The 15,530-nt window shown below is 38.1% G+C and overlaps 2 protein-coding genes across 14 annotated transcripts in view; one reads left to right on the top strand and one right to left on the bottom strand.

Moving 5' to 3' along the window:
• Positions 1–257, bottom strand: part of ECD (ecdysoneless cell cycle regulator) — a 32,917-nt gene extending 32,660 nt beyond the window's left edge. For all 3 annotated transcript variants that reach the window (XM_025435032.3, XM_025435031.3, XM_035715225.2), the window contains exon 1: positions 71–257. The gene's annotated coding sequence lies outside the window, so the exon portion shown is untranslated. The remainder of the gene's footprint in view (positions 1–70) is intronic.
• A 91-nt stretch (positions 258–348) lies between these two features.
• Positions 349–15,530, top strand: part of FAM149B1 (family with sequence similarity 149 member B1) — a 72,490-nt gene continuing 57,308 nt past the window's right edge. For 2 of the 11 annotated variants that reach the window (XM_035715226.2, XM_035715227.2), the window contains exons 1-4: positions 351–567; positions 5,635–5,739; positions 7,199–7,328; positions 13,881–14,048. In XM_035715226.2, the coding sequence (XP_035571119.1) occupies positions 521–567; positions 5,635–5,739; positions 7,199–7,328; positions 13,881–14,048 (450 nt within the window). In that variant the 5' untranslated portion in view covers positions 351–520. Of the gene's footprint in view, positions 568–5,634; positions 5,740–7,198; positions 7,329–13,880; positions 14,049–15,530 lie in introns of those variants that run through there. The other 9 variants (XM_049108780.1, XM_049108779.1, XM_025435035.3 and 6 more) reach the window with 9 other exon arrangements.

Consider the following 15,530-nt stretch of genomic DNA (forward strand, 5'->3'; position numbering starts at 1 on the left):
ACGGCGCAGCAGAGGACTGAGCCGGAGTCTAGTGCTCCTCGCTAGACGGAAGGAAGCCAATTCTGCTTACGATTCCCGGGCCTCCCCCACGCGTCTCCGCCGCGGCACCTCTCCTCGGCCGCCCCTCCCACCGCGGGAGCGGGTCCGGAGCGGCCAGTGGCAGCCAAAGCCCGGCCCAAGGTCAGTCCCGACGTCTCCCAGGCACCTGAGGCCAGCGGAAGCTCGCAAAGACCCGCCCGACCCCGGAACCCCCGGTGGCGTCACTGCTGCGCGTCCGCCGGAGCATTAGGCGGGTGCCCCGGTGCTTTCGTCACTTCCGCCCCCGCGGGGAAGCAGGGAGGGCGGAGGGCCGGAGGGGTGGGGACTCTAGGAGTGGCGGCGGTCCGGAGTCTAGGCGACGGGGCGTGACGGGGCCGGGAGGTGGCGGGAGGGGGCCGGGCCGCAGCCGGCGGGAGGGCCAGGCCCGGAGGCCCCCACCCTGGCGTGCCCGCCCCCTTCGCGGCAGAGGAGGAAGAGGAGGATGATCTCCAGATACACTCGGAAGGCGGTGCCACAGAGCTTGGAGCTGTGAGTGGACTGCTCAGCCCTCCCAGCGCGGGCCGGGGGAGGCTGAGGCAGGGCCCCGGGCGCTCCGGTCGGGATCCTTCCCAACCGGTGCTTCTCACCTTCCCGTTCCCAGGGTGGGGGAAGGAACGTTTTCTTTGGAGTTCTCTCCTCCCAGAGTTGTCAGACGCTGCCCGGTCTGTCTCCCTGTCCAGCTAAGGGCGTGTCACTTGTGCTGTCCTAGGACTTGGCCCTCCCGGGCTGCACTTCCTGAATTCAGGGACTGGGTCTCCTGTGGCATTTGTAGTTTTCTCAGTGCTTCATGCCTCACTGTCAAAGGCCATTGACGACTGGAGAAGGTACTAATAGGTGACTGAGTGCTACAACAAAGTTAAGTATATCTAGTGCCACTTGGCGGGATGAGCACTGGGTGTTATGCTATATGTTGGCAAATTAAAATCCAATAAAAAAAATCCATATGTCTATCTATCTAGTGCCAGGCACCATGCAAAGCTGATTACCTGCATTGACTCACTTAATCCTATCAGCAGGGATACAGAATAGGGAATATTATTTTTTACATTCTGCAAATGTCCCAGATTTAAGATGGAAGCAGGTCAAAGATTACACAGGCAGAAGGCAGTGGAGCACACAAACCGGGTGTCAATCTGACCCTGAAGCGTTGGCCATAATCGTGACACATACTACTTCCTCATCTCTGCAATTAAACATCGGAATCCTTAAGGATAAGTTTTGATCTAGAGAGCAAACATTTAAGCTTAAAGACCCACCTCCCGTCCCTTACAACGGTGAGGCATTGTAATTTAGCCAATAATGATAATGTTGTACATTTGTTAATGCTTTCACTTTCAAAACGACTTTCACCTCTTGATCCTTGCAACAACCCTGTAAGATGGGCATGATTGTCTTTCAGTGTTTCAGAGCATGAAATATCAGAAAGGTTACACATCCTAAGATTATATAACCAATAGGTTTTGAGCTTAGGCTTTTTATACTCAACTCCCAACTTTTTTTCTCTCCATAGAGCCATGTAATTTTAGCAACTATACATTTATTAATTAAATACTAACTACATATGGTAATAACAAGCATGGAATCTTCAGTCAGTCTGGGTTTCTGGCTAGGCTCTTTTCTCGTCATGTGACTTTTAAGCAGATTACTAAATATTTGAGCATTCATTTCTGTAATATAGGACTAAGACTTTATCTAAAAGCATATCTGGGGGATCCCTGGGTGGCTTAGAGGTTTAGCATCTGCCTTCAGCCCCGGGCGTGATCCTGGAGTCCTAGGATGGAGTCCCACGTCAGGCTCCCTGCATGGAGCCTGCTTTCCCTCTGCCTCTCTGTGTCTCTCATGAATAAATAAAATCTTTAAAAAATAAAATAAATAAATAAAAGCATATCTAAGGGGAGCCTGGGTGGCTCACTTGGTCAAGTGTCTCCCTTTGGCTCTGGTAGTGGTCCCAGGGTCCTGGGATTGAGCTCCACCTTGAGCTCCCTGCTCAGTGGGGAGTCTACTTTTCCCTCTGCTCCTCACCCCCCTCCCCGCTTGTGCTCTTTCTCAAATAAATAAAATCTTTTTTAAAAAATAAAGCATATCCAAAGTGATGGCACAGGGCTTGACCCATAGTAGATTCTCAGTAGTTGGTTATTTCCTGTCCTTTCCCACCTTTACTTGGTACAACAGACATACAAAGAAAATCTGTGATCTCTTCTTGCCTTAATTTAAGAAGCTTATTACCCACTAAGTAATAGGATATTTATACAGTAGCAATTCAGACAATAAGCTTTTTAGAAAGTATGAAGAAGAAAGTAATTTTCTAATAAAGGGAACAGGGCTCAGCTAAACATCTGCTTTTAATTAATTCTGACCATTCTGAGAGTAAAAAAATACATATTTTATGGAAAAAGTTGTTGGTAGGCATTTAGTGGGTGAGCCCCAGTATAGTTAGGGTACTTGTTCTATATTGTTGGTTTGATACTCCCTAAAAGCAACCCCTCCAAAGATTCTGTAGAGGAGTCAGGATGATAAGAATAATGAAAATAATGAAGATTATATGTATCTCAATGACAGTAAAATAAAAGTGATTTTTACTTTAGGTGTTATGATGATAATTTGCTTTGAATAAGTAACTTTAGGTTTCTATTAGTTCCAAATTATGGATATTGAAAAGAGTTTGAAAAAAAGGGATTTTCAACATACAGCTTAACACTTAAAAAGTGATAAATTTCAAACATACGTGTATAGCAAATAATATAATTAACCACCTATTACCCACATTCAACAATTATCACAAATTTGATATATTTGCTTCATCTTCGTCTTTATCTTTTTTCATTTTCTCTGTCCGTCATCTGTAAATAATGAAGCAAAATCCCAGACACTATCATTTCACCCCTATATACTTCAGTATGCACTTCTAAAAATTATAGGTATTTTCTTTTTTAAAAAAGATTTTATTTATTTGAGAGAGTGTGAGAGAGAGCAAGCATGAGCCAGGGGAGGGGTTTAAGGAGGGGCAGAAAGAGGGAAAGAAACAGACTCCCCGTGGAGCAGTGCTGGGCTCAATTCTAGGACCCTGAGATCACAACATGAGCCTAAGGCAGACACTTAATCCACTGAGCCAGCCAGGTGCCCCCAGGTATTTTCTTATGTAAAAGCAGTGTTACGATCAAATTTAATGTTTCTTTGGTGTTACCTAATCATTTCATACTCACATTTCTTTGAAAGACTAAAAAATGTCTTATGTTTCTGTTTTGTAGCTGGAATCCACATTTCTGTTCACTTCTACTGTCTCAAAGACAAGCTTTTGGTTGTAGGATCATTGAATGAGAGAAGTTCAGATAGCTCTGCACAAACCCATCCCCACCATTTGAGAAATAGTTTAAAGTACAAACTCTGCTGACTGGGCCCTTAGTTTTATCCTTATATACAAAAATGGTACAATTCACTAAAATCTCAAATTATTCATTTGGTCTGAGAAACCTCAGAGCCAGAGTACTTGGATTTGAATCCTGGCTCCCATCACTTCCTAGGCATATGACCTTAAGCAGGTTACAAAAGATTTTATTTATTTATTCATGAGAGATAGAGAGAGAGAGAGAGAGAGAGAGAGAGGCAGAGACACAGGCAGAGGGAGAAGCTGGCTCCATGCAGGGGGCCCGACGTGGGACTCGGTCCCGGGACTTCAGAATCATGCCCTGGGCTGAAGGCAGATGCTCAACCGCTGAGCCACCCAGGCATCCCTTAAGCAGGTTACTTAATCTCTCTGTGCTTGACTTTCCTTGCCTATGAAATAAGAGTATTAGAGATTTATAATATACATTTACATATGAAAGGCCCTAAGGAGGCCTTTTATAAAGAAACCTATGTACTTTGTTTAGCTTATCACATTTCCTAAACTTATTTTATTATTACAGAATTTTGGGGGGGAGGAAGGTCTACTATAGATGATTAAGACTGGAACATATTTAAAAAAAAAAAAAGACTGGAACATAGAGGGCAGCCCCGGTGGCGCAGCGGTATAGCGCCGCCTGCAGCCCAGGATGTGATCCTGGAGATCCTGGATCGAGTCCCACGCCCAGCTCTCTGCATGGAGCCTGCTTCTCTCTCTGCCTGTGTCTCTGCCTCTCATTCTCTCTCTGTGTCTCTATGAATAAATAAATAAAATCTTAAAAAAAAAAAGACTGGAACATATAATTGATCCCTTAGTTTAATGTACATGTTGAACTCCCTAGTGCAGCTCTGTCCAATAGAAATATAATACAGCCACATAAGGAATTTTAAATTTTCAGGTAGTCATGTTAAAAAAAATAGAACAGATGAAATTTGTTTTTTGCCTTTTTATTTTGAAATAATTATAGACTCACTATAGACTCAATTATAGACTATGTATGTTAAAAAATCATACATAGAATCCCATGAACCTTTCATCTACCTTCCCCTAATGATGACAACTTACGTAACTAGTATGTCAAAGCTAGTAAACTGACATTGGTACTAGTTGATTAGAAACTATGAAACTGGGGCACCTGGGTGACTCAGGCAGTTAAGTATCCAACTCTTGGTTTCAGCTCAGGTCATGATCTCAGGGTCCTGGGATCAAGCCCCGCATAGAGCCCTATGTTGGGCTCCATGCTCTGTGCAGAGCCTGCTTGTCCCTTTACCTCTGCTCCTTCCCATGCACACTCTCTCTCACTCTCTCTCATAAATAATTTTTTTTTTTAAAAATTGGGGCATTGTGGTGGCTCAAGGGTTGGTTAAGCATCTGCCTTCGGCTCAGGTCATGATCCCACGGTCTTATAATGGAGAGCTTTGTGTGGGGCTCCTCAGCGGAACTTGCTTCTTCCTCTCTCTCTGCCCTCCACTCATTCTTTCTCACTCTTAAAATAAAAATTAAAAATCTTAAAAAAAAAAAGAACCTGTGAGACTGTTCCAGATTGGCTATACCTTTTTACCTTTCCACCAGCAGTGTATGAGACATCTGGTTTCTACACATCTTTGTTTGCGTTTAATGTTATTACTATATTTTGTGCTAGTTATTCTAATAGGTGTGGGGTTATAACTTACTGTAGTTTAAGTTTTCAGTGAAATTAATTTTAAGAATATAAGTTTTTATTTAAATTCCAGTTAACATACAATGTAATATTAGTTTCAGGTGTACAATATAGTGATTCAGCACTTCCGTACAATACCTGGTGCTCATCATGCCAACTAACCACATTTTAATTTAATTTAATTTATTTTATTTTTAAAAAATTTTATTTATTTATTCATGAGAGACACACAGAGAGTCAGAGACATAGGAAGAGGGAGAAGCAGGCTCCCTGCAGGGCCTGATGTGGGACTCCATCCCAGGACCCCAACCTGAGTCAAAGGCAGATGCTCAATCACTAAGCCACCAGCTGCTCCTCAACTAACCACATTTTAACTGCTAGTTTTAGTGGCTACCACATAGGACAGTGCAGTCCCAGAGCAGCAGGAAGTAGGTGACTAACCTGTAGTCAAGTTATTGAAAAGTATATATTTTTTCTTCACAAGAAATATAACTTTTTAAAAAATCTTTCACAGGAAAGGAATAACAAAACATGCTGTTAATCATCATCCCCTTCCAGAGCAGCTGGATGAAATTTCTTCTACTAATGACAGCCATGAAAAAGACACAAGTTCCCAAAGGTAATAACACAAAGTGTACTTGTTTGCTTATTACACTTGATAATGGCAAAAGTATTTTTTCGTTTAGACTTGATACCTAGTCTTGTACTAATGAAACAAAACAATAATTTTTATCACATTTCAGTACCATTCAGTTTTCATTTTGGAACAGCTAATGGAAACATCATACTTATAACCCTTGAAAAGTAGTATTTTGACATACTTAAAAGCCAAGACCCAGAAGGAGTCTAACATCTGATTTTTAATCCTGGCTCTGCCACTTATTACCTGGGTAACAGTGGGCAAGTTACTTACCAGATAATAGTATCTCTCTTTTTTTTAATTTTTATTTATTCATAATAGTCACACAGAGAGAGAGAGAGGCAGAGACACAGGCAGAGGGAGAAGCAGGCTCCATGCACTGGGAGCCCGACGTGGGATTCGATCCCGGGTCTCCAGGATCGCACCCTGGGCCAAAGGCAGGCGCTAAACCGCTGCGCCACCCAGGGATCCTGATAATAGTATCTCTTAAAGGGTATTGTGAATATAAATGAGGTAAAGTATGTAAAACTTGGCATGACTGACATAATGGTTAATGAGTAAGTATTAGCTGCAGTTACCATTTTAAGAAACAGAGCATACTGTAATTTCAAAGAGGGTTCTGAGAAGCAACGTGGTATCATAGAAGAATTATAGTCATAAAACCAGTTTTCGAAATCTAGAACCAGGGGCACCTGGGTGGCTCAGTCTATTAAGCATCTGCCTTTGGCTCAGGTAATGGTCTCAGGGTCCTGGGATTGAGCCTCAAGTCAGGCATCTTGCTCAGCGTGGAGTCTGTTTCTCCCCTCCCCTTCTGTTCCTGCTGTCTCCCTCTGTTGTCCTCTCTCTCAAATGCATAGGTAAAATGTTTAAAAATTAAAAATAAAATAAAAAGCAAAGCCTAAAACTCAATCTCAGATCGTCTTTAAAATGGGGTTAATTGAGGTGTTTGGCTGGCTTAGTTGGAAGAGCATGCAACTCTTGATTTCAGGGTCATGAGTTTGAGCCCCACATTGAATGTAAAGTGTACTTAAACTAAAAAAAAAAAAAAACTTAAAAAATTTTTTAGATGGGGTCAGTTGACTTCTATATCACGAGGTTGTTGTGAGGATAAAATGGGATTATATCTATAAAAGTGCTTGGTAAACTGTAAAAGTGCCATACAAGTTCAAATATTACTGCTCATATTTCTGAAATGCTAAGTTGAATGTTAAAGTATTTGTTGCAAACTATAACTAGAATTATTTAGAATCACTGTCATCAATTCTGTAGGAATTAAGACTTTTCCATGTTTAAATATTAAATTCTTCATTTATTTTTGCTTCTGTGGATTGTATACATGCTTGCCACCTAGTAAATTGCTGAGTAGTTAATGCTACAGAAACTTGAGAAAATATAAGAATTTTTCTGTTTTCTCTCTTCTTCCAAATTTTGCATTTAGTGACTCTGACATTACACAAGAATCACCTTTTACATCAGCTGACACTGGGAATTCAAGATCTGCTTTTCTAAGCTATACAGGCACAGGGATCTCTACGGAAGGCAGCTCGGACTTCTCCTGGGGATATGGTGTGAGTTGTATGTTATTGGTCTGATGGAGTACTTGGGAGACTATTCTGGGAGTTAGGATTTGTCAGTTTTGTCAGTATATTTCATTCCTCACTCTTGAACATTGGTTTTTTACATTTTAATACTTCTCATCAGTTTTTACCTCTTTCAGTATTTGCTATTTTATGGATACAGTAGTTGATCCTTAAAAATGTTAGTGTTAGACTTAACATTAGTATGAAACTGGGCTCTGGGTCTACACCTTTTGCTTTGTGTAGTCCACTAATGTGTCTCTTCACCACTGTTACCTGTTGTTTAAATTATTCTTGGAACTTGATTATTAAGCTACTATAGACTGGGAAAATGATTATGATATATGATTAAATGAAAAAAGCAGATTAAAAATAATATGGATAGTGTGGTTCTGAGTTTACATATATTTTTGCTTATATACATATTAGAAAAAAGGACTAAAGATATCTACCCAAAATGTTATTTAGTCATTATTTATTAGGTGTTGAGAAGAGATTGACTAATTAATTTATTTATTTACTTATTTATGGCTGTTTCCCATTATTAAATATTTATTTTATTTATTTTTGTATTTTTTTTATTGGAGTTCGATTTGCCAACATATAGTATAACACCCGGTGCTCATCCAATCAAGTGCCCCCGCCAGTGCCCATCACCCAGTCATCCCATCCCCTCACCCACCTCCCTTTCCACCACCCCTTGTTCATTTCCCATGAGTCTCTCATGTTGTCACCCTAACCGATATTTCCCATTCATTTTCTCTCCTTTCCCCTTTAATCCCTTTCACTATTTTTTATATATTCCCCATATGAATACCATTATAAAATATTATTTTTAAAAGATCAAAACCTTAAAAGAAAATTTTATTTTATTTTTAAGATTTTATTTATTTATTCATGAGACACAGAGAGAGAGAAAGAGGCAGAGACACAGGCAGAGGGAGAAGCAGGCTCCATGCAGAGAGCCCAATGTGGGACTAAATCCTGGGCCTCCAGGATCACACCCTGGGCCAAAGGCAGGTGCTAAACTTCTGAGCCACCAGGCATCCCAAAAAGAAAATTTTAAAGTCACATTTTATGCATGTTTATTGCCTTGATGCAATAGGTATTTTTATTTCTGTGTCTTCTTTCAATTTATATTTAATTTAGCTGTAATCATGGCGTACCTACAATGTTATACTCTGTTTTTATACTTTGTAAGTACTCTTCCACAATACTGACTTTATAGCATATCGTTGTTAACAACTTCTTTTCTTTACAAGGTCTGCTAATTGTTATAATCTATTATTATCACCATGAATTATTTTCCAGTCATTTGAATTTGGTTGTATAAACACTTTCCTTACTTAGTTGTATATGTGCATCCTATTTTGTGGTCTGCTTTTCCATTCACCATTATTCCATATAAACATTTCTTTTACTACTTCCATACCTCAATTTGAATAGCTATATATAGTTATATAATATCCCTAATGTCAAAAAAAAAAAAAAAAAAAAAAAAAAATATCCCTAATGTCATAACTGGAACTTTCCATTATTATCTGATGCTTGAGTTTTATTTTTCTTCATTCAATAGATATTTATTGAATACATCTGCTGTTAGACATTGTACTGGGGAATATAGGGTGAGTGAGATTCACATGATTGAATAGTCTAATGAGGGAGAGTAACAACAATAAGTAAAATACAAAAGGTGAGAAGTCCTCTAAGGAAGATGACAGGCTACTGAAACAGGACATTATAGGGGAGATTTACTTTAGATAGGATTATTAGATAGATAGATCTGGGATTTACAGAAACAGGACATATAGGGGAGATTTACTTTAGATAGGATTGATAGACATTATAGGGGAGATTTACTTTAGATAGGATTATTAGATAGATAGATCTGGGATTTACAGATTAAAAAGTTAACTACGTGAAGAGTGATGAAAAGAGCTTTCCAGACAGTTAACCAGCAACATATGCAAAAGCCAAAGGATGAAAAGAGTTTCATGTTTCCAAGGGAAAATGTTTGGTATGTTCATGGAACTGAAAAAAGGTTGGGGGATGGTCTCAGACAGAGAAAGCATAAATGAAATCAGAGAGGCAGGCAGGACTAGATCATATAAAGCCATAGTAAATAATTTAAATTATATCCTAAGGGAAATAATTAATTTGATGGCTTATTGTGAAGTTTTAATGTACTAACTTTGTATTTCCATTAGTTGTCTCTATATTGCAATTAGTACTTCTTTATAAGTTATAAATGTCATACAAATGTATCCCTTTCCTTTGCTTTCCTTTTTTTTTTTTTTTTGCTTTCCTTTTTTTATTTACTGCACAGCAGATTTTTTTAAAGATCAAATATTACCATTTTCTTTTTTTTTTTTTAAGATTTATTTATTTATGATAGACAGGGAGAGAGAGAAAGAGAGAGGGGTAGAGACACAGGAGGAGGGAGAAGCAGGCTCCATGTCGGGAGCTTGATGTGGGACTCGATCCCGGAACTCCAGGATCCCGCCCTGGGCCAAAGGCAGGTGCTAAACCACTGAGCCACCCAGGGATCCCCACCATTTCACTTTCGACCTTCACATCTACTACTACTACTACTTCTTTTTACTACCTTCATTTTTATACGTCAGGATTTTATCTTTAGTAAGATGGAATATTGCACTATTCTTCTTTATAGCATTTGTAGAATATTATGTTTATCCTTTTAACTTACCATACTTTTTAAATAATATATGGTGTGAGGTATGAATTAAGTTTTTATACTGTTGAACCTATTTTGTTTGATCCACTTTTCTATATTTGATTTAAAATCATGTCATTTTAAAAAAAATAAAATAAAATCATGTCATTTTCATTATATTTTTAAAATCTTTAGGGCAAATCTACCAATGTTCATTAAACAACATATATTATTTAGTATTTGTGTCCTAATACTTAACCTCTTAAGCTTAATTTTATTTTCACTTGCAGCAAATTTTATAATTCATCAGGAATTTAATTGGTCTAGCATTGTAACTTTATATTAAATTAGGGAAGATGTAGAGAGGATTAAAATTTACTGAATATTTAGTAGATGCCAGGCACTGTGCTAAATATATATACACATTTCAATCATTTTTCATCTTAGTATTCTAGCTAGAAATATAGTTCTTTTTTTTTTTTTTGAAACATAGTTCTTTTATTTAGATCTTTTTTTAGTTCTCTATCATTTTATTATTCCCTTTGAGTAAAATCTCAAGTAAGGTTTATTCTAAGAAATATACCTGCAGGGATCCCTGGGTGGCGCAGCGGTTTGGCGCCTGCCTTTGGCCCAGGGCGCGATCCTGGAGACCCGGGATCAAATCCCACGTCGGGCTCCCGGTGCATGGAGCCTGCTTCTCCCTCTGCCTGTGTCTCTGCCTCTCTCTTCTCTCTCTCTCTCTCTCTCTCTCTGTATGACTATCATAAAAAAAAAAAAGAAAATAAGAAATGTACCTGCAAATGTAATATATTTAGCATCGATTAATTAAATGAAAAAGTATGATCAAACCTATAGATGCTGGAAAAATATTCAATACATTTCAAAAAGCATTCCTTATGAGAATTCTCAGTAAGCAAGGAGGAAACCCTTAAGACTTGATGACTATTTGCCAATTGAATAGCAAAAATCAGTTTGAATGTCAAAACATTAAAGCTATTTCAATTAAAGTAAGGAACCAGACAAGAATTATTAACAAATTTAATTTATTCCTTTGCTAACTTTATACATTTTAATTATTTTTATTTTTACATAAAGTTTGTCATATACACTGTATAGCGCCAGTTGTTTTTCTACTTAATATATTTTGAAGAATATTTATGTTATAAAAAATTTACTTGTTCTTTAATAGTTGCATACTCATTACTATTACCAAAAATGCATTTATAATACTGTATAATATTGTACATATACTATTTTCCATAGATGTGGATATATCCAAGGATAACCTTCTAGAGGTGGAACTGCTGGTCAAAAGATACATGCTTTTGTAATTTTGAAAGCTGTTGCCAAGTTGCCCTCTGTAGAAGTTGTTCTAATCTGCAGTCTCATCAGGAACATATGAAGAGCCTGTTTTCCTATACTCTTGACCAAAACAGTGAATTATCAAACTTTTAAATCAGACTTTTAGGTTTAAAAAAAGGTATCTGATTGCTATTGGGTAGGTTAGACAGAAAAAAAAATTGCACAACTTAGAAATCGTGTGTGTGTGTGAGAGAGAAATGGTACCCAGATCAAGATATAGACAATTAGCACCCTAGATACCTCTTGCAACCCCCCAAATAACCACTATTCTGACCTTTGTCACTAGTTTTTTTTATTATTGCCCTTCATATAAATGGAATCATCTGTATGTACTCTTTGTATCTGGCTTCTTATGCTCAGCATTATGTTTGGAGAGTTCCATAGATGATGATGCACATATTTGTAGTCTTTGACTTGCCTGTTTATATTTCATACCCATTTATTTTTTATTGTTTTCATATTAATAGGAGTTCTTTATCTTTTAGATTGGGGTAAGTGTACTTTTTCGATAAAGTAGAAATATTTTAGACTTTGTAGGCTCCATCAGGACCCTCAACTCTGTCACTGTAGTGAGAAGGCGACCATAGATAATGGGTAAATAAATGGGTGTGACTATACCAATGAAACTTTATTTACAAAACAAGCTGGTCATAGTTTGTGGAACCCTGTCTAGATGTTTATAACAGAGACTGTCAGATACCTACATTATATCCACTCTCCCTGTAGAACTTCAGGTATTGTACCTAGTTGAAAATTTATTTCTCAGCCTCTTACAGGTAGTGGTAGCTAATGAATTGTACATAGAAGTCAGGAGATGGAGCTTTCTGGAATGCTTTTTTCCCCATTTACTCCCTTTCTCCTAATTCCTGCCGGGAACATGGAACTATGGCTAAAGGTACAGCAGGCATCTTGGACCATTAAGTGTCATTGAGAATGTAAATGATAGAAGAAACTGAGTTTTTTATATCCGTGGAGCTACCATATCAGCTTTTTAATGCCTACCCCCAGACTAATTTTTTTTAAAGGCCTCTTTTTATTTTTTAAAGATTTATTTTTTTATGATAGACACAGAGAGAGAGAGAGAGAGAGAGAGAGAGAGAGAGAGGCAGAGGGAGAAGCAGTGGGAGAAGCAGGCTCCATGCCAGGAGCCCGACGCGGGACTCGATCCCGGGACTCCAGGATCGCGCCCTGGGCCAAAGGCAGGCGCCAAACTGCTGAGCCACGCAGGGATCCCCAGACTAATTTTTTTTTAATGAGAAAAATAAACTTTTACTTTGTTTAAGCCACTGTTAATTGCTTTTGTTAGTCGTAGCAATCACACATTCATCCTTTGTTAAATGTATTACAAATATCTTTTCCGAGTGTGTGGCTTTTATAATTTTCACATTTAGGTCCATAATCCACCTGGAATTGTTTTTTTGTATATGGTTCACAGCAGGAACGTAATTTTAATTTTTCCATATGGATAATGAATTTTTTTTAGCACCTTTTACTGACTAATTCAGGATTTCTAAGCAGGGGCATTTTTGGCATCTTGGATATGGCTATTATACAGAAATGTCTCATGCCTAGCAAGATGTTTAGTATTCATTATCCCTTCATATTAAATACCTGGAGCACCCCTTGGTCATTGTGATCACTAAAAATGCACACGTAACTTTTTCAACCCTTCCACAGAAGGTAGTATCATTTCCCACAGAATCATTACATCCTCTCCCCACTGCTCTGCTGTGCTGCCTCTGTTATAGATTAAGTTTTAAAATATGGAAGGGTCTGGTCTGTCATAAACTCATAAAACTGGTTTTAATTAAACTATAGCTTTATTATAATCCAAAATAATCTGGTAGGGAACTCTTACTGCATTGTTCATAATTGTCTTGGCCAATCCTTGTCAGGTTAGAATCTGATTTTTAAATTGCATAGGTCATGGGATCCCCAGGGGGCCCAGCGGTTTGGCGCCTGCCTTTGGCCCAGGGTGTGATCCTGGAGTCCCGGGATCGAGTCCCACATCGGGCTTCCTACATGGAGCCTGCTTCTCTCTCTGCCCCTCTCTCTGTCTCTCTCATGAATAAATAAATAAAATATTTAAAAAAAAATAAATAAATTGCATAGGTCAGTTTGGGGAGGACTGCTATCTTAATGATACTGAGTTTTCCTATTCATGAATTTGATATATAAATCTTTTCATTTTTTAAAAAGTTTATTTAAGTAATCTCTATACTCAATAGGGACTTGAATTCTTGACCCCAAGATCAACACTCAACATGCTCTTCTGACTGAGCCAGCCAGGCTCTCCATAAATCTTTTCATTTAATATCAGTTTCTTTAATATCTTTTAATAAATTGTTATAATTCTGTCCATAAAGGTCCATTTGTTGAAGATTTATTCGTAGGTACCTTATATGATACAATATTAAAAATTACATTTTTAATTTATTTATTATTGTTATATGGGTGTATGGTACCTGTTTGTTTTTTTTTTAATTTTTTAAATTTATTTATGGTAGTCACAGAGAGAGAGAGAGAGGCAGAGACACAGGCAGAGGGAGAAGCAGGCTCCATGCACCGGGAGCCCGATGTGGGACTCGATCCTGGGTCTCCAGGATCGCGCCCTGGACCAAAGGCAGGTGCTAAACCGCTGCGCCACCCAGGGATCCCGGCACCTGTTTTTTAAGGTAACTGAGTTCTGTGATAATGTTGGCCTCTAGCAAAAATTTATATTCTTTGTCATGTTTTTAAAACTTCTAATATTGTACTTACATATTTTAATAGATTTCTCCTCTATTTAATATTAGATTTAACTTTCACTGGATTTTTTTTTTACTGTGATAATTAATTTATGTAACACAGAATTTACTCTTTTTTTTTTTTTTTTAATTTATGATAGTTACACACACGGGGAGAGAGAGAGAGAGAGAGAGAGAGAGAGAGAGGCAGAGGGAGAAGCAGGCTCCATGCACCAGGAGCCTGACGTGGGATTCGATCCTGGGTGTCCAGGATCGGGCCCTGGGCCAAAGGCAGACGCTAAACCGCTGCGCCACCCAGGGATCCCGAATTTACTCTTTTAAAGTGAACAGTGAAGTGGTTTTTAGTATATTCACAAAGTTATGTAATCATTACTAGTGACTAATTTCGGGACATTTGTATTATCCCCCCAAAGAGGTCCCATACACATTAGCTATCACTCTGCACTCCTCCTGCCCCCCAGCCCCCTGAGAACCACCAATCTGCCTTCTGTCTGTGTGGACCATTTCATTTCATATAAATGAATCATACAATGTGACCCTTTTGTGTCTGGCTTATTGCATCTCACATTATTTTCAAGATTTAGCCATGTTTTAGCATGTGTCAGAACTTCTTTTTTATTGATGAATATACTTCCAAAAATACTAAAGTTTTGTTCATCTATTCATTAGTTGATGGACATTTGGATGGTTTTGTTTTTTTGGCTATTATGAATAATTCCATTCTGAGTATTTGTGTACAAATTTTTCTATAGGCATATGTTTTGAATATTCTTAGGTATATAACTAGAAGTGGGATTGCTAGGTCATATGAAAACTATTTTAATTTTTTGAAGAATACATTTATCATTGACCTTTATTGCAATGATTGTGTTTTCAAGGTTTTTAGTTAGTATATAGATAATGTTGGTATTTTCCTTGTATCACACAAACACTTCATTGCAGGTATCACATGTAAGAGTAGGTAAGTCCTTTTAATTCCATTTTTTTTAAGGTTGTGTCTTAATGAAATCTATAGTCTGAGATCAGAGTTGCAAATGCTATGTACAATATTTTCTTAAAAACTTGAAACAACCTCAAATTTACAGGAAAGTTACAAGTACACTACAAAGAACTATTTTTCATGACCAACTTGAGAGCAAGTTACTGACATGATTCCCCCTCATACTAAAGATTTTTGTATGTATTTTCTTCAAACAAGGACACTACATGACCAGAGTGTAAGCATCAAATTCTGGAACCCAACAGTGATACATGGCTACCATCTAATCCTCTAGACCTCATTAAAATTTCACTAGTTATCCCAATAATATCCTTTATAGAAAAAGTTCACTTAACGTTGTTATGTCTCTTTAGTTTCCATCTGTGATATCACAGGTATGAGCTTGTTTTTCTCATTGCATTCTATTTGGT

The sequence above is a fragment of the Canis lupus genome, chromosome 4 (genome assembly GCF_003254725.2).
Source record: "Canis lupus dingo isolate Sandy chromosome 4, ASM325472v2, whole genome shotgun sequence".
NCBI lineage: Eukaryota > Metazoa > Chordata > Mammalia > Carnivora > Canidae > Canis > Canis lupus.